Source organism: Eptesicus fuscus, chromosome 9, assembly GCF_027574615.1.
Source record: "Eptesicus fuscus isolate TK198812 chromosome 9, DD_ASM_mEF_20220401, whole genome shotgun sequence".
Taxonomy (NCBI): Eukaryota; Metazoa; Chordata; class Mammalia; order Chiroptera; family Vespertilionidae; genus Eptesicus; species Eptesicus fuscus.
The window spans coordinates 7,238,799-7,256,198 of record NC_072481.1 but is presented as its reverse complement, the minus strand read 5'-3'; the positions used below and the strand labels follow the sequence as shown (position 1 = coordinate 7,256,198).

General features: G+C 50.1%; 2 protein-coding genes across 2 annotated transcripts; both read right to left on the bottom strand.

Annotated features, from left to right (window-relative positions):
* Positions 1-551: 551 nt before the first annotated feature.
* LOC129150196 (PRAME family member 12-like) lies at positions 552-4,248 on the bottom strand. Its single transcript, XM_054720692.1, has 4 exons — positions 3,962-4,248; positions 2,475-2,990; positions 2,295-2,366; positions 552-1,095 (listed from the first exon to the last, which is right to left on the bottom strand). Exons 1-4 carry the CDS (start codon positions 4,246-4,248, stop codon positions 552-554), a joined length of 1,419 nt encoding a protein of 472 aa, XP_054576667.1.
* A 6,216-nt stretch (positions 4,249-10,464) lies between these two features.
* LOC129150195 (PRAME family member 20-like) lies at positions 10,465-14,168 on the bottom strand. The gene is made up of 3 exons (XM_054720691.1): positions 13,882-14,168; positions 12,212-12,910; positions 10,465-11,008 (listed from the first exon to the last, which is right to left on the bottom strand). Exons 1-3 carry the CDS (start codon positions 14,166-14,168, stop codon positions 10,465-10,467), a joined length of 1,530 nt encoding a protein of 509 aa, XP_054576666.1.
* Between the last annotated feature and the right edge of the window lie 3,232 nt (positions 14,169-17,400).

Below are 17,400 nucleotides of genomic sequence, written 5' to 3'. Positions count from 1 at the left end.
AGATGCCCAGAGAGAAGAAGAGACCTGGAGGGAGGGATAAAATGGTGCTGAGCCCTGCAGACGAACTGCATCCCAGCAGTTCCAGGTTAGGATCCTGCGCCCTCCCCACCTTTTTTTTAAATCAGTAATTTCAGGGTCCTGAGGTGTAAACTGGGGTGATAGGTGAATACATGCAAGAGGACCAGAAGGTTGCCTTTGAAATTGTCTTTATTTCTGATCATTCCTTTACAGTCATCCACCGCAGGATTCACTCCCACTCAAGAAGCTCAAGCCCAAATTCTGCCCCCTCCCCAAGCAAATGAGATTCGTGTTTCTGATTGTAGAACCTTTTGCCTTTGAGGTCCCATGAACTCCCCATCATTTGCCCCTGCCATCCTGTACTCTGGCTGTGTCCCTCCCTTTCCCCATTCACACTGAGCATGAACCTGAAACATGGGGTGGCCCCTGTATAATGCACCCTGGTCCGATGTTTCCCCTTCTAAAGGCCCAGAAAGACGCTCAGGTGCACCAACTGAGTAGGGTCATTACAGGGGCACAGCACGGGCTCCCGGTCATGAAAATGCCACGTCATAAAGCTCCCTGTGGCCACAATGCTTGGTGGCAAGCAGAATGGTCCTGGGCTGTCCTAACTCCCTCAGTATCCCCGTCAGCTCAGCCCGGACCAGGGCAAGTCTGTCCTGGTTGACAGTGCCGTGGGTCGTGTAACACTCCAGGGGGACGGGGTACAGCTCCAGCTCTAAACTGCGCGGCCCGGCTGTGTGACGCAGCAGCTTTTCCACGGTGGCCACGGAGAAGTTGTTCTCAGTGATGGTGAAGAATCTGAGCTGGTGACAGCGGCTCAGGACAGGCAGGATGGCCTCGACTTGGGAGTCCACGATGGCACAGTTATCTAAGCCGAGGTCCTGGAGGGTGGGTGCCACTGCCGCCAGCAGAGCTCGGAGGGGCTCAGGACTAAAATCAGCGAGGCTGGCACAGTACAGACGCAGGGACTTCAGCTGCCTGAGGTTCGGGCACTGGAACAGGTGTGTCAGGTCTGAATGAGTCAGCTGCGGGCAATTTGTTATGGAGAGTTTGTCCAAGGGGGTCTGCAGGCACCTGGGGAGACACAGAGCGGTTAGTTCCTGGGGACGAGGGTGGCAGGAGGAGGGGGCCTCCATGTGGGAGAAGACTGATTTGTCCAGGCCCAGGGTTGCCCTGACAATCTGATGAAGTCCAGCACCCAAGACGCCCAGTCTCCTTTTAGGCTGGGTCAAGCTCATGTCATCTCCAGAGCTTCCTTTCCTCAGCTGCCAAGCAGAGCACTGCCCTCTGGAGGGTGCCTGGACATAAGGGAATCTCCGGGAACCTGCTCACATAGCCTGACAGTGTCTAGGTCAAGGTGGACATCCCTGCACCTTATGGTTGGGTGACAAAACCAAGAGTGCTATCAACTCAGGCTTCCTTCTGTCCCCTGCTTGGCTCCAGGCACCAGAATTCTGGGCCATAGGAGGCTCATTCATCTGCATAGGGAACAAACATGGCCCTAACCAGTTTGACTCAGTGGACAGAGTGTTGGCCTTTGGACGAACGTGTCTCAGGTTTGATTGCCACTCAAGCACATGCACCTCATTTGCAGGCTCAACCCTGGCCCTGGTGGGGGCATGTGCTGTGGGCAAGCAATCTTCTCACTCTCACATCGATTTCTTTCTCTCTCTATTCTCCTCCATTCCTCTCTCAAAAAATCAAGAGAAAAGATATCCTCAGGTGAGGATTTAAGAAAGAGAGAGAAAGAGAGAGAGAGAGAGGGCGCAAACCTGGGCAAAATCCTACAAAATCAACTGGGGAGGCCAGTCTGCAGAGGAGACTTACACAATGCATCATCCCAAACCACCTCTGACTCTGCAATCCTTCTCACTTCCACTCCCTTATTGCGGAATCATGCCTGTCCTTTCTACTAATGACCTTCCTGGTACCCAGCTCTACCTCTGACAGACGGGGAATCTGAGACAGGCTCACGTGTGTTCACATGGCTGGTGGGCACAGAGCTTATGTCTGGAAATGCTCCATCTGATGTGGCTTTGCCTCCTCCCAACCCTCTTCCTAAGGCCTCATCACTTACACATCTGTCCCTAAGGAAGAATTCACACACCCCGGCTCCCTGGGTCCCTCATTGAGCCAGTTCTGTTACCCCTCCTGACAGGCTGATTTTAAAACATGCTTCCTTTGGGTATTCAGTGGATATCACCCTCAAACCACCTTACACCACCACCACTCCCTTTACATTCTGGGGCTGCATCCACTGTTACACAGCTCACCTGAGCATCTGGTCCAGACGGCCTCGGAGGAAGGAGGGGGAATCCATGTCGAGCTCGCGGAGGTGCTGCAGCCTGAGCATCTGAGAGAGGAATTGGGAAAAGGATCCCTGCTCCTCCTGCTCTTCCCTCTCCAACTCCTGCTCCTCTTCCTCCTCCCACTCCTGTTCTTCTTCCTCCTGCTCCTCTTCCTCCTCCCAGTCCTGCTGTTCTTCCTCCTGCTCCTGCTCCTCTTCCTCCTCCTCCTCCCCTGTCAACTCGTGCATGAAGGAGAGAGAGAGTCTCTGCAGGTTCCTCATCTGACCCAGGTAAAGAGCAAACGTGGCCAGGGTGGGCAGGTCCCAGGTGCAGTTCACTTCCACCTCCTGGATGCAGTCCAGCTGCACCGCATCCAGGACCTTCCTCACCCTCTGGAAGGGCACCTCAGCAATCCTCAGCGTCTTGCAGCACAGGTGTAGCAGCCCTTCCCTCTGCTGGGCCCATTGGATGACGTACATGAACAACTCATCCCTGTCCCTGTCATTGAAGTTAAGGTCTAGGAACACCACCATGGGAGCTAAGGAGTGCTCCATGTTGGGACTGAACCTGTGCACAGTCACTGGTCCTGTCGGTGAGCGCTTCAGGGTGCTGTCTCCACACCACATTCTCCAGAACTTGGCACCCAGGTTCCTTAAATCCAGCACCCGCAGTTTCCACCTCCTGTGGGGAAAGCAGGCCATTAGCCAAGATTCTTCCCAGACAACAGGACATTGGCTGACATGCTTTATGGACAGTGTGTCTCATTGGTGAGCATCTACCTATGAACCAGGAGGTCAAGGTTTGATTCAAAATCAGGACACATGCCTGACTTGCCCAGTTTGTGTGTGTGTGTGTGTGTGTGTGTGTGTGTGTGTGTTGGAGGGGGGGGGGAATTGGGACGGGGGTTGTGCAAGAGGCAGCGAATCAATGTTCACTCTCATCATTGTTGCTTCTATTTCTATCTCTATCTCTCCCTTTCTCTCTGAAATCAATAAAAAATATATATTTTTAAAATATCAACAGAGCCCTGACAGGTTTGGCTCAGTGGATAGAGCCGACGCCTACGAACTGAAGGGTCCCAGGTTCGATTCCGGTCAAGGGCATGTACCTCAGTTGCAGGCACATCCCTAGTAGGGGGTGTGCAGGAGGCAGCTGATTGATGTTTCTCTCTCATCGATGTTTCTCGCTCTCTATCCCTCTCTCTTCATCTGTGTAAAAAAATCAATAAAATATATTTTTTAAAAATAAAATATCAACAGAATGAGGGCAGGTCAGAATGAGACTGAGCATCTGACTTGAGGCAACAACCAGACTCCACCCCAACCCTGAGTTTCTACCTTGAATCCCAAGGTCAGCCTCTCCCTTACCGTCCTCTTCCCTCTGCTTTACTTTGCTCATCCCTTTCCATCCCTCCTGCTCAGCACTTTGTGGACCTTTAACGACCACTGGCAGGAGACAGGGCACATTTTGCAGGTGCCCCTGCCCTGTAGGCAGTCCTCCACTCCCCAGTGAGCTCAGCAGTGTGCCAGGGCTCCCTGAGCCTCACTGGCAACATCAGAAAACTTGGGTCCCCGCTTAGGCCCTCCACACGCCCTGATGCCTGACGTCTCCGGGATGCCCAGGACCCTACCAGGCACCTGGAGCAGCCTTACCTGGGGCGAACCTCCTGGGCAAGCAGAACGTCAAGCCCATCCAACACGGCTTTTAAGGCCTCGTCCAGTGACAGCTGTTGCAGGCAGCCCAGAGGGAGGACAATGAAGGGCCAGGCTTGTGTGATCGCCTTCAGGGACTGGTGGCATCTACTATAGTAGGCCTGAATGAATAGTGGCGGGAAGAGCTCGGCGGGCAGGTGCTCCAGAGCTGTGATGGCCAACGCCTGTTCCCTCAGCAGGATCTCTCCTGCCAGCTGCAGGAGTGTGGGTGGGGTCCTGATGCTCATCCTCAAAATGCTCCAAAGGAATCCTGTAGAAACGTCCAGGGAACAAGACATCCTTGTCAGGCCAAGCCTTTGAGCTCCATTCTCTTGACTCCCCATTTTCACGGGAATCAACTCAGGGCCAAAGCTACTGCCTGACAATGGTGAGAGCCTCGGTTTAGAGAGTCCCATTCTGGGCTAGGAGACCACAGAGCCAGAGCTCCCCTGCAGGCCCCAAGACAAGCATCTCAGAAGCACCCACATCTTTCATTCCAGCCTGCCTGGGAAGTGGGTACTGAAGGGCCTGAAAGCTGACCCCCACCTTTTCTGAGGAAAAGTTTCAGACCAACCTAGGGACACAAACTGAATATTTAAAATGTCCAGAAATAGGCACATCCCCAGGAGGGGGTTGCAGGAGGCAGCTGATTGATGTTTCTCCCTCATCAATATTTCAAACTCTCTATCCCTCTCCTTTACTCTCTGTAAAACACACACACACACACACACACACACACACACACACACACACACAGACAATATTTTAAAACATATAAAAAATAATAAAATGTCCAGAAATAAAGCCACAGTTAAAATCTTTTCATTAAGGGCGTGTGTGTGTGTCAGGAAATGAGCGTGGTTACATATTTGTAAATAGACCAAAGCACAAAACCAAATGTTTGAAATTCAGACAAAACGACACTTAGAGGCAAAATCAATGCCTGCAATCTGTTTGTCTGTTAAAAAAACAAAAGAAGATAAAAAGGGAAGCTCTCTGTGCCACCTTGAGGCCGGCTGCCTTGGCTGAGGTCGGTAACTTACCTGCTGTGACCAGCTTGGCTGGGGCTCAGATCTCAGACCTGGTGGAGAACCAGGGCACTGACTGCAGAGCTGAAGGACTCTGAATCTCTCCTCTGGTGCCTGAGTTTTTATACGCCTTCTCAATTGCTAACGTCCAATCAGAGCCCCTGGTCTAAATCCCCCAACCTGAAGGGATTTTTGCCTCTCTCCATATTAATTGGTTAACCCAGAAACCCGTTTAGGAAAGAGGATGTTAGGGAGGGGCAAGGGTGAGGCCTGGCTCATTGATTCCTTCCACAGACACTGATTGAGGTTGACTGATGGCCCATAGTTGTCATCCTCGGTGTGAGACAGTGAAGGGTGTAATAGGTTCCTAACGTTAGACAGGAAAGAACACAACCTGAGAGCATGGGTGCTGGGGGTCTTGGGCCACATCAAAGTAATCCAGATGCATCCACAGTTAAAACAGCCGAGAAGACCCTGGTGCCATCCCCAAGAAAACAAACGAAATGTGTCCATGTATCAAGTTAGGTGTTAAGACAGGTGACATGGAAGATCATGAGCTCCTCGGGGAGCAAGTGGTGGGCGACTGAGGATGTGGGTGGCCCTTCAGACCAAAGGCTTCTCTGAAGGAGGTCAAGTCCAAAGGACCATGAGAAGCAGGGGTCAGGGCTGGGCAGGGTGGCGCTGGGACATCCTAATAGAACCGTGTGAATGACCCTGGTTTTGAAATTCAGACAAAACTACACTTAGAGTGGAAAAGATGGGGCGGTTTTTCTTGGAAAGGAGAGAGATGGAAAGACTCTTCTCTGGGTGAATTCAGGATCTAAAAGGAGACGAGCTGGAGGGAAGACAGAGCTGTCCTAGAGGGCAAAGGGAGAGATTGATCTTCTGTCCCGCCCAGGAGGAAAAGGGTGGGTCTGCTCTGGGAAAGATGGGATTAGCTCAGCAAACTGGGTGAAGTTTAATCTAAGAATGTGAGCAGAGAAAGAATCGGCCATCCCTGGGAGTTAGTCATTTTCAAGCCCAAAAGGCATTGTGGGTGGATGCTGCTACTTTATGTGCCCTTGACTGGCATGGAACCCAGAACCCTTCAGTCCACAGGCTGACACCGAGTCAAACGAGTCAAACTGGCTAGAGCTTGATTATTTCGTAGATTGTGGTAGTAAGTGACGAAAATGAATTAGAAAAGTTCTATTCACTCCTTTTTCTGTCAAGCAGAAGAAACAACAGTTATTTGCTGTTCGCTTCTTTTAGTGGCAGAATATGTGAGATGGATGCTGCTGGCAGGTTCTGGAGGATGAGAGGCAGGAGCTAACTCCCCTCTGAGCTGGGGGAGCTGAGGCAGGTCAGCAACCTCTGAGTCAGGAGTGCAGAAGCTGAGCTCTGGGGTGAATATTGGTCTTTGGGCATCAGAAGGGGTTGGAGCCCTGGGGACAGAGGTCCACTTTGGGGGAGGGTTTTAGGAATGTGAATAAAATAGAAAAGTGGGGATGAGGGGCTCTGTAATAAGTGTGTCCCCTGGCTGCTGTGGCTCAGTTTGTTGAGGGTCATCTTGTGCGCTGGTTTGATTCTTAAGATGATTCAATGGGGACATCAAAGTTTTTTCAACAAATGGTGTCACAACAACAGGATATCCACACGAGAGCAAAATCAATGTCAAAGCTTGCACCACACATAAAAATTAACCTGATTTGGATCATATGTGTACATGTAAAAGCTAGCGGAATAAAACTACTTCAAGGCAGAAAGGATATTTAAGGCAATGCAATGACTCTATGATACAAGCATGGTGGGGGCATGTCATTGTACATTTGCCAGAACCCATGGACTCCACAGTCATGAGAATGAAAATGAACCCTAATGGCAATTATGGACTTTGGGTGACAGTGCAGATGTGTCAGTGCAGGTCCAACAGTTGTAACAAATGTCAGGCCCAGTGGGGGATGTGGAGAATGGGGCGGCTGTGAGTGTGGAGGGGCAGAGGTGTGTGGGAACTCTCTACCTTCTGCTCAGTTTTGCTGGGAACCTAAATCTGCTCTAAAAAATAAAATCTACTTTTCAAAATATTTTTATTTATTTCAGAGAGGAAGGGAGAAGGAGAGAGAGAGAAGCATCAATGATGTGAGAGAATCATTGATTGGCTACCACCTGCAAATCGCCGTTGGGGATTGAGTCCACAAACTCAGGCATGTGCCCTTGACCAGAATCAAACATGGGACCCTACAGTCAGCACTCTGTCCACTGAGCCAAACCAACAAGAGCAAACATTTTTATTTTAAATATCCCCAAGGGAAAACAGTATGGCATTTCTTCAAAAAATTAAAAATGAAACTTCCATTTGACCCAGTACTCCCACTTCTAGGAATACATTCCAAGAAAACAGAAACACCGGTAGGAAGGGATATATGCAGCCCTAGGTTCATAGCAGCACAAATTACAATAGCTGAGATTTGGAAACAGCCTAAGTGCCCCTCAGCAGATGAGTGGATTAGAAAACGATGATTCATCTACACAATGAAATATTAAGCTGCTGAAAAGAGAAGGAATTCTTACCATTTGCAACAGCATGGATTGAACAGGAGAGCATTATGCTAAGTGAAATAAGGAAATCATTGACAAAGAAATATCACGTGATCTCACTCATTTGTGGAATATAATGAACACCGTAAACTGATGAACAAAAATAGAATCAGAGTCACAGAAGCATCAAACAGACTGTCCAACCTATGAAGGAAGGCGGGGGTGAGGGGGTAAGAGATCGATCAACCAAAGGACGTATATGCATGCATATTAGCATAAGCACAGGAGAAAGACAGTAGGGTGGTGAGGGTTGAAAATGAGAAATCAAAGAGGGAAAAAGAAGACTTATGTAATACTTTAAACAGTAAAGAATTAAAAGAATATATAAAATATCCCCATGCACTTTTAAAAATACTAAATTTCCTTTATCATCCTATTTTATTTTAAAAAAATATTTTATTGATTTCAGGAAGGGGGAAAGGGAGAAAGTGATGGAAATATCAATAATGAGAGAGAATCATTGATTGGCTGCCTCCTGAATGCCCCCTAGTAGAGATACAGCCCACAACCCCAGGCATGTGCCTAACCAGGAATGGAACCTTGACCTCCTGCATAGTTCAAACTCAACCTTTGAGCCATAGCAGGCATGCTCCTTAATCACTTTAATAGGCAGTGTATATCACTAACATTTACATAACTCACAACAAAAACTATACTCAAATAGCATCTACATAAAAGCAGATTTTAAAAACACTTGACAACGTAGACCTGCTTGGAACACTAACACGTCACCTGGTCTGACCAGCAGGTGGCACACAAATCCTGAGGCCTGGCCCCATTTTTCCTGATAATCACCAGGGATGAATCCACTCTTTGCACTATAAGTCAACTTCCACCAACACCCACACCCCAGGGCTGACTGCTTCAGCTGTTTGGGTGAAGCAGGATCAGGGGGCCACGTACGGAAGCTGAGTCCCACGGGGCGCCCTGTGCTGGGCTCTCCTCCCTGTCCTCAGGAGGAGAGCATGAGCCTGAGGGGGAAGAATGCTGGGGGCTTCTGCTGGGAGGGAAAAGAGGAAAAACCCATGTACTGAGCTCTTCCTCTGCACCAGGCCCGGTGCCAAGCCCTCAACGTGCACCATCTCCTTGGATCTACAAGCATCCACTAAGCTGGGTGAGCACCATGATCCTCATTTTACAGGGGAACTGAGGTTCTTGCCTGAGGTCCCTCCACCCAACAGCACCCCTCCTCAGTGCGGAGTCTTCATTCGGGTGCCCTTTGATTAGGGTCACTGTGATGGGTTAATTTTATGTGTCAACTTGACCTGGGGTCGCCAACTTTTGGACCTCATGGACCACCAGTTGGCGAATGCTGAACTTGACAGCACTAAGGGTTGCCCAGGTAGCTGGTAAAGCCATTCTAAGTGTGAATGGATGAGGTTAGCTTTTGATTCAGGAGAAGAGTAAGGAGATCTTACAGTGCAGGTGGGCTTCCTCCAATCTCTTGGGGGCACAAGTGGAATAGAAAGAGGAAGGAAGGATGATTTCCTCTTCTTTGGTTTTAGCTGATGGTGAACATAGGTTCCTGGTTGTCAGGGCATCAAACTCCAGGCTGTGCACCAGCTGCCCTTTATTCTCACTCCTATGGCCCCACACAGAGCGTTCCACCATGGGGTCCCCTGGTTCTCAGGCCTTCGGACTTGGCCTCAGTTATACCATTGGCTTTGTAGGTTCTCCACCTTATAAGGGCAGGTATTGGGACTGAAGGTGGGAGCCTATCCCTATAAATCTCCTACCCCCGTCCATGTGTCCCCTGTTGCCTATTCTGGGGAACGCTGCCTAATACGGTGACCGAGCACAGGGAAGAAGCTCACTCATTTGTGCAGTGTGTCTGCTCCCCTTCCTGACAGGCTGATTTCAAAACACGCTCTCTAGTCTTGTTCCATAGTGAGACGGGAGGTGTAATGGGCATAAGCCAACCCCCCATGGATATGACCTACCCCCTGGGTTATATTATATGTGGTGTAGAAATACTAAGAAAAAGTGTTATGCCCCTGAATAATTTCAGTACTTTGCTATAAGGAATTTGGATAATTTTCCTGGCCACAAGCAAGTTACTTCCTCCACACCAGGCTGACAGGCATGGACTGGGAGGCCCAGGGGCTCAGTTCCTCTGCAGTGTAACTGATGGCCCAGCTTTGTCCCTGAACCCCTCAAGTCCTGAGACTTGTGGGTCCACCTGGAAGCCTGTGAGGAACATTCGAGACCAGGGTCAGAGCCAGCAGTCAGGTCCCCTTCACTTCAGGGGTTGGTGGGCCACATGCATGTCCCATTGTTTCCACCCACTGAGCAGCCACAAGGAGATCAGAGATGCCCACAGAGAAGAAGAGACCTGGAGGGAGGGATAAAATGGTGCTGAGCCCTGCAGACGAACTGCATCCCAGCAGTTCCAGGTTAGGATCCTGCGCCCTCCCCACCTTTTTTTTAAATCAGTAATTTCAGGGTCCTGAGGTGTAAACTGGGGTGATAGGTGAATACATGCAAGAGGACCAGAAGGTTGCCTTTGAAATTGTCTTTATTTCTGATCATTCCTTTACAGTCATCCACCGCAGGATTCACTCCCACTCAAGAAGCTCAAGCCCAAATTCTGCCCCCTCCCCAAGCAAATGAGATTCGTGTTTCTGATTGTAGAACCTTTTGCCTTTGAGGTCCCATGAACTCCCCATCATTTGCCCCTGCCATCCTGTACTCTGGCTGTGTCCCTCCCTTTCCCCATTCACACTGAGCATGAACCTGAAACATGGGGTGGCCCCTGTATAATGCACCCTGGTCCGATGTTTCCCCTTCTAAAGGCCCAGAAAGACGCTCAGGTGCACCAACTGAGTAGGGTCATTACAGGGGCACAGCACGGGCTCCCGGTCATGAAAATGCCACGTCATAAAGCTCCCTGTGGCCACAATGCTTGGTGGCAAGCAGAATGGTCCTGGGCTGTCCTAACTCCCTCAGTATCCCCGTCAGCTCAGCCCGGACCAGGGCAAGTCTGTCCTGGTTGACAGTGCCGTGGGTCGTGTAACACTCCAGGGGGACGGGGTACAGCTCCAGCTCTAAACTGCGCGGCCCGGCTGTGTGACGCAGCAGCTTTTCCACGGTGGCCACGGAGAAGTTGTTCTCAGTGATGGTGAAGAATCTGAGCTGGTGACAGCGGCTCAGGACAGGCAGGATGGCCTCGACTTGGGAGTCCACGATGGCACAGTTATCTAAGCCGAGGTCCTGGAGGGTGGGTGCCACTGCCGCCAGCAGAGCTCGGAGGGGCTCAGGACTAAAATCAGCGAGGCTGGCACAGTACAGACGCAGGGACTTCAGCTGCCTGAGGTTCGGGCACTGGAACAGGTGTGTCAGGTCTGAATGAGTCAGCTGCGGGCAATTTGTTATGGAGAGTTTGTCCAAGGGGGTCTGCAGGCACCTGGGGAGACACAGAGCGGTTAGTTCCTGGGGACGAGGGTGGCAGGAGGAGGGGGCCTCCATGTGGGAGAAGACTGATTTGTCCAGGCCCAGGGTTGCCCTGACAATCTGATGAAGTCCAGCACCCAAGACGCCCAGTCTCCTTTTAGGCTGGGTCAAGCTCATGTCATCTCCAGAGCTTCCTTTCCTCAGCTGCCAAGCAGAGCACTGCCCTCTGGAGGGTGCCTGGACATAAGGGAATCTCCGGGAACCTGCTCACATAGCCTGACAGTGTCTAGGTCAAGGTGGACATCCCTGCACCTTATGGTTGGGTGACAAAACCAAGAGTGCTATCAACTCAGGCTTCCTTCTGTCCCCTGCTTGGCTCCAGGCACCAGAATTCTGGGCCATAGGAGGCTCATTCATCTGCATAGGGAACAAACATGGCCCTAACCAGTTTGACTCAGTGGACAGAGTGTTGGCCTTTGGACGAACGTGTCTCAGGTTTGATTGCCACTCAAGCACATGCACCTCATTTGCAGGCTCAACCCTGGCCCTGGTGGGGGCATGTGCTGTGGGCAAGCAATCTTCTCACTCTCACATCGATTTCTTTCTCTCTCTATTCTCCTCCATTCCTCTCTCAAAAAATCAAGAGAAAAGATATCCTCAGGTGAGGATTTAAGAAAGAGAGAGAAAGAGAGAGAGAGAGAGAGAGGGCGCAAACCTGGGCAAAATCCTACAAAATCAACTGGGGAGGCCAGTCTGCAGAGGAGACTTACACAATGCATCATCCCAAACCACCTCTGACTCTGCAATCCTTCTCACTTCCACTCCCTTATTGCGGAATCATGCCTGTCCTTTCTACTAATGACCTTCCTGGTACCCAGCTCTACCTCTGACAGACGGGGAATCTGAGACAGGCTCACGTGTGTTCACATGGCTGGTGGGCACAGAGCTTATGTCTGGAAATGCTCCATCTGATGTGGCTTTGCCTCCTCCCAACCCTCTTCCTAAGGCCTCATCACTTACACATCTGTCCCTAAGGAAGAATTCACACACCCCGGCTCCCTGGGTCCCTCATTGAGCCAGTTCTGTTACCCCTCCTGACAGGCTGATTTTAAAACATGCTTCCTTTGGGTATTCAGTGGATATCACCCTCAAACCACCTTACACCACCACCACTCCCTTTACATTCTGGGGCTGCATCCACTGTTACACAGCTCACCTGAGCATCTGGTCCAGACGGCCTCGGAGGAAGGAGGGGGAATCCATGTCGAGCTCGCGGAGGTGCTGCAGCCTGAGCATCTGAGAGAGGAATTGGGAAAAGGATCGCTGCTCCTCCTGCTGTTCCCTGTCCCACTCCTCTTCCTCATCTTCGTCCTCCCACTCCTGTTCTTCTTCCTCCTGCTCCTCTTCCTCCTCCCAGTCCTGCTGTTCTTCCTCCTGCTCCTGCTCCTCTTCCTCCTCCTCCTCCCCTGTCAACTCGTGCATGAAGGAGAGAGAGAGTCTCTGCAGGTTCCTCATCTGACCCAGGTAAAGAGCAAACGTGGCCAGGGTGGGCAGGTCCCAGGTGCAGTTCACCTCCACCTCCTGGATGCAGTCCAGCTGCACCGCATCCAGGACCTTCCTCACCCTCTGGAAGGGCACCTCAGCAATCCTCAGCGTCTTGCAGCACAGGTGTAGCAGCCCTTCCCTCTGCTGGGCCCATTGGATGACGTACATGAACAACTCATCCCTGTCCCTGTCATTGAAGTTAAGGTCTAGGAACACCACCATGGGAGCTAAGGAGTGCTCCATGTTGGGACTGAACCTGTGCACAGTCACTGGTCCTGTCGGTGAGCGCTTCAGGGTGCTGTCTCCACACCACATTCTCCAGAACTTGGCACCCAGGTTCCTTAAATCCAGCACCCGCAGTTTCCACCTCCTGTGGGGAAAGCAGGCCATTAGCCAAGATTCTTCCCAGACAACAGGACATTGGCTGACATGCTTTATGGACAGTGTGTCTCATTGGTGAGCATCTACCTATGAACCAGGAGGTCAAGGTTTGATTCAAAATCAGGACACATGCCTGACTTGCCCAGTTTGTGTGTGTGTGTGTGTGTGTGTGTGTGTGTGTGTGTTTGGAGGGGGGGGGGAATTGGGACGGGGGTTGTGCAAGAGGCAGCGAATCAATGTTCACTCTCATCATTGTTGCTTCTATTTCTATCTCTATCTCTCCCTTTCTCTCTGAAATCAATAAAAAATATATATTTTTAAAATATCAACAGAGCCCTGACAGGTTTGGCTCAGTGGATAGAGCCGACGCCTACGAACTGAAGGGTCCCAGGTTCGATTCCGGTCAAGGGCATGTACCTCAGTTGCAGGCACATCCCTAGTAGGGGGTGTGCAGGAGGCAGCTGATTGATGTTTCTCTCTCATCGATGTTTCTCGCTCTCTATCCCTCTCTCTTCATCTGTGTAAAAAAATCAATAAAATATATTTTTTAAAAATAAAATATCAACAGAATGAGGGCAGGTCAGAATGAGACTGAGCATCTGACTTGAGGCAACAACCAGACTCCACCCCAACCCTGAGTTTCTACCTTGAATCCCAAGGTCAGCCTCTCCCTTACCGTCCTCTTCCCTCTGCTTTACTTTGCTCATCCCCTTCATTCCCCCTGCTCAGCACTTTGTGGACCTTTAACGACCACTGGCAGGAGACAGGGCACATTTTGCAGGTGCCCCTGCCCTGTAGGCAGTCCTCCACTCCCCAGTGAGCTCAGCAGTGTGCCAGGGCTCCCTGAGCCTCACTGGCAACATCAGAAAACTTGGGTCCCCGCTTAGGCCCTCCACACGCCCTGATGCCTGACGTCTCCGGGATGCCCAGGACCCTACCAGGCACCTGGAGCAGCCTTACCTGGGGCGAACCTCCTGGGCAAGCAGAACGTCAAGCCCATCCAACACGGCTTTTAAGGCCTCGTCCAGTGACAGCTGTTGCAGGCAGCCCAGAGGGAGGACAATGAAGGGCCAGGCTTGTGTGATCGCCTTCAGGGACTGGTGGCATCTACTATAGTAGGCCTGAATGAATAGTGGCGGGAAGAGCTCGGCGGGCAGGTGCTCCAGAGCTGTGATGGCCAACGCCTGTTCCCTCAGCAGGATCTCTCCTGCCAGCTGCAGGAGTGTGGGTGGGGTCCTGATGCTCATCCTCAAAATGCTCCAAAGGAATCCTGTAGAAACGTCCAGGGAACAAGACATCCTTGTCAGGCCAAGCCTTTGAGCTCCATTCTCTTGACTCCCCATTTTCACGGGAATCAACTCAGGGCCAAAGCTACTGCCTGACAATGGTGAGAGCCTCGGTTTAGAGAGTCCCATTCTGGGCTAGGAGACCACAGAGCCAGAGCTCCCCTGCAGGCCCCAAGACAAGCATCTCAGAAGCACCCACATCTTTCATTCCAGCCTGCCTGGGAAGTGGGTACTGAAGGGCCTGAAAGCTGACCCCCACCTTTTCTGAGGAAAAGTTTCAGACCAACCTAGGGACACAAACTGAATATTTAAAATGTCCAGAAATAGGCACATCCCCAGGAGGGGGTTGCAGGAGGCAGCTGATTGATGTTTCTCCCTCATCAATATTTCAAACTCTCTATCCCTCTCCTTTACTCTCTGTAAAACACACACACACACACACACACACACACACACACACACACACAGACAATATTTTAAAACATATAAAAAATAATAAAATGTCCAGAAATAAAGCCACAGTTAAAATCTTTTCATTAAGGGCGTGTGTGTGTGTCAGGAAATCAGCGTGGTTACATATTTGTAAATAGACCAAAGCACAAAACCAAATGTTTGAAATTCAGACAAAACGACACTTAGAGGCAAAATCAATGCCTGCAATCTGTTTGTCTGTTAAAAAAACAAAAGAAGATAAAAAGGGAAGCTCTCTGTGCCACCTTGAGGCCGGCTGCCTTGGCTGAGGTCGGTAACTTACCTGCTGTGACCAGCTTGGCTGGGGCTCAGATCTCAGACCTGGTGGAGAACCAGGGCACTGACTGCAGAGCTGAAGGACTCTGAATCTCTCCTCTGGTGCCTGAGTTTTTATACGCCTTCTCAATTGCTAACGTCCAATCAGAGCCCCTGGTCTAAATCCCCCAACCTGAAGGGATTTTTGCCTCTCTCCATATTAATTGGTTAACCCAGAAATCCGTTTAGGAAAGAGGATGTTAGGGAGGGGCAAGGGTGAGGCCTGGCTCATTGATTCCTTCCACAGACACTGATTGAGGTTGACTGATGGCCCATAGTTGTCATCCTCGGTGTGAGACAGTGAAGGGTGTAATAGGTTCCTAACGTTAGACAGGAAAGAACACAACCTGAGAGCATGGGTGCTGGGGGTCTTGGGCCACATCAAAGTAATCCAGATGCATCCACAGTTAAAACAGCCGAGAAGACCCTGGTGCCATCCCCAAGAAAACAAACGAAATGTGTCCATGTATCAAGTTAGGTGTTAAGACAGGTGACATGGAAGATCACGAGCTCCTCGGGGAGCAAGTGGTGGGCGACTGAGGATGTGGGTGGCCCTTCAGACCAAAGGCTTCTCTGAAGGAGGTCAAGTCCAAAGGACCATGAGAAGCAGGGGTCAGGGCTGGGCAGGGTGGCGCTGGGACATCCTAATAGAACCGTGTGAATGACCCTGGTTTTGAAATTCAGACAAAACTACACTTAGAGTGGAAAAGATGGGGCGGTTTTTCTTGGAAAGGAGAGAGATGGAAAGACTCTTCTCTGGGTGAATTCAGGATCTAAAAGGAGACGAGCTGGAGGGAAGACAGAGCTGTCCTAGAGGGCAAAGGGAGAGATTGATCTTCTGTCCCGCCCAGGAGGAAAAGGGTGGGTCTGCTCTGGGAAAGATGGGATTAGCTCAGCAAACTGGGTGAAGTTTAATCTAAGAATGTGAGCAGAGAAAGAATCGGCCATCCCTGGGAGTTAGTCATTTTCAAGCCCAAAAGGCATTGTGGGTGGATGCTGCTACTTTATGTGCCCTTGACTGGCATGGAACCCAGAACCCTTCAGTCCACAGGCTGACACCGAGTCAAACGAGTCAAACTGGCTAGAGCTTGATTATTTCGTAGATTGTGGTAGTAAGTGACGAAAATGAATTAGAAAAGTTCTATTCACTCCTTTTTCTGTCAAGCAGAAGAAACAACAGTTATTTGCTGTTCGCTTCTTTTAGTGGCAGAATATGTGAGATGGATGCTGCTGGCAGGTTCTGGAGGATGAGAGGCAGGAGCTAACTCCCCTCTGAGCTGGGGGAGCTGAGGCAGGTCAGCAACCTCTGAGTCAGGAGTGCAGAAGCTGAGCTCTGGGGTGAATATTGGTCTTTGGGCATCAGAAGGGGTTGGAGCCCTGGGGACAGAGGTCCACTTTGGGGGAGGGTTTTAGGAATGTGAATAAAATAGAAAAGTGGGGATGAGGGGCTCTGTAATAAGTGTGTCCCCTGGCTGCTGTGGCTCAGTTTGTTGAGGGTCATCTTGTGCGCTGGTTTGATTCTTAAGATGATTCAATGGGGACATCAAAGTTTTTTCAACAAATGGTGTCACAACAACAGGATATCCACACGAGAGCAAAATCAATGTCAAAGCTTGCACCACACATAAAAATTAACCTGATTTGGATCATATGTGTACATGTAAAAGCTAGCGGAATAAAACTACTTCAAGGCAGAAAGGATATTTAAGGCAATGCAATGACTCTATGATACAAGCATGGTGGGGGCATGTCATTGTACATTTGCCAGAACCCATGGACTCCACAGTCATGAGAATGAAAATGAACCCTAATGGCAATTATGGACTTTGGGTGACAGTGCAGATGTGTCAGTGCAGGTCCAACAGTTGTAACAAATGTCAGGCCCAGTGGGGGATGTGGAGAATGGGGCGGCTGTGAGTGTGGAGGGGCAGAGGTGTGTGGGAACTCTCTACCTTCTGCTCAGTTTTGCTGGGAACCTAAATCTGCTCTAAAAAATAAAATCTACTTTTCAAAATATTTTTATTTATTTCAGAGAGGAAGGGAGAAGGAGAGAGAGAGAAGCATCAATGATGTGAGAGAATCATTGATTGGCTACCACCTGCAAATCGCCGTTGGGGATTGAGTCCACAAACTCAGGCATGTGCCCTTGACCAGAATCAAACATGGGACCCTACAGTCAGCACTCTATCCACTGAGCCAAACCAACAAGAGCAAACATTTTTATTTTAAATATCCCCAAGGGAAAACAGTATGGCATTTCTTCAAAAAATTAAAAATGAAACTTCCATTTGACCCAGTACTCCCACTTCTAGGAATACATTCCAAGAAAACAGAAACACCGGTAGGAAGGGATATATGCAGCCCTAGGTTCATAGCAGCACAAATTACAATAGCTGAGATTTGGAAA

Bases quoted from the DNA above. Each gene is read 5' to 3' on its own strand.
- LOC129150196 (XM_054720692.1), bottom strand. From the start codon at position 4,248: ATGAGCATCAGGACCCCACCCACACTCCTGCAGCTGGCAGGAGAGATC. The intron at 2,991-3,961 runs GTAAGGCTGCTC...CTTTCCCCACAG, and splicing joins GCCCAGGAGGTTCGCCCCAG to GAGGTGGAAACTGCGGGTGC. The intron at 2,367-2,474 runs GCAGGAGGAAGA...TCAGATGCTCAG, and splicing joins GACTGGGAGGAGGAAGAGGA to GCTGCAGCACCTCCGCGAGC.
- LOC129150195 (XM_054720691.1), bottom strand. From the start codon at position 14,168: ATGAGCATCAGGACCCCACCCACACTCCTGCAGCTGGCAGGAGAGATC. The intron at 12,911-13,881 runs GTAAGGCTGCTC...CTTTCCCCACAG, and splicing joins GCCCAGGAGGTTCGCCCCAG to GAGGTGGAAACTGCGGGTGC. The intron at 11,009-12,211 runs GTGAGCTGTGTA...GTGTCTCCCCAG, and splicing joins CGTCTGGACCAGATGCTCAG to GTGCCTGCAGACCCCCTTGG.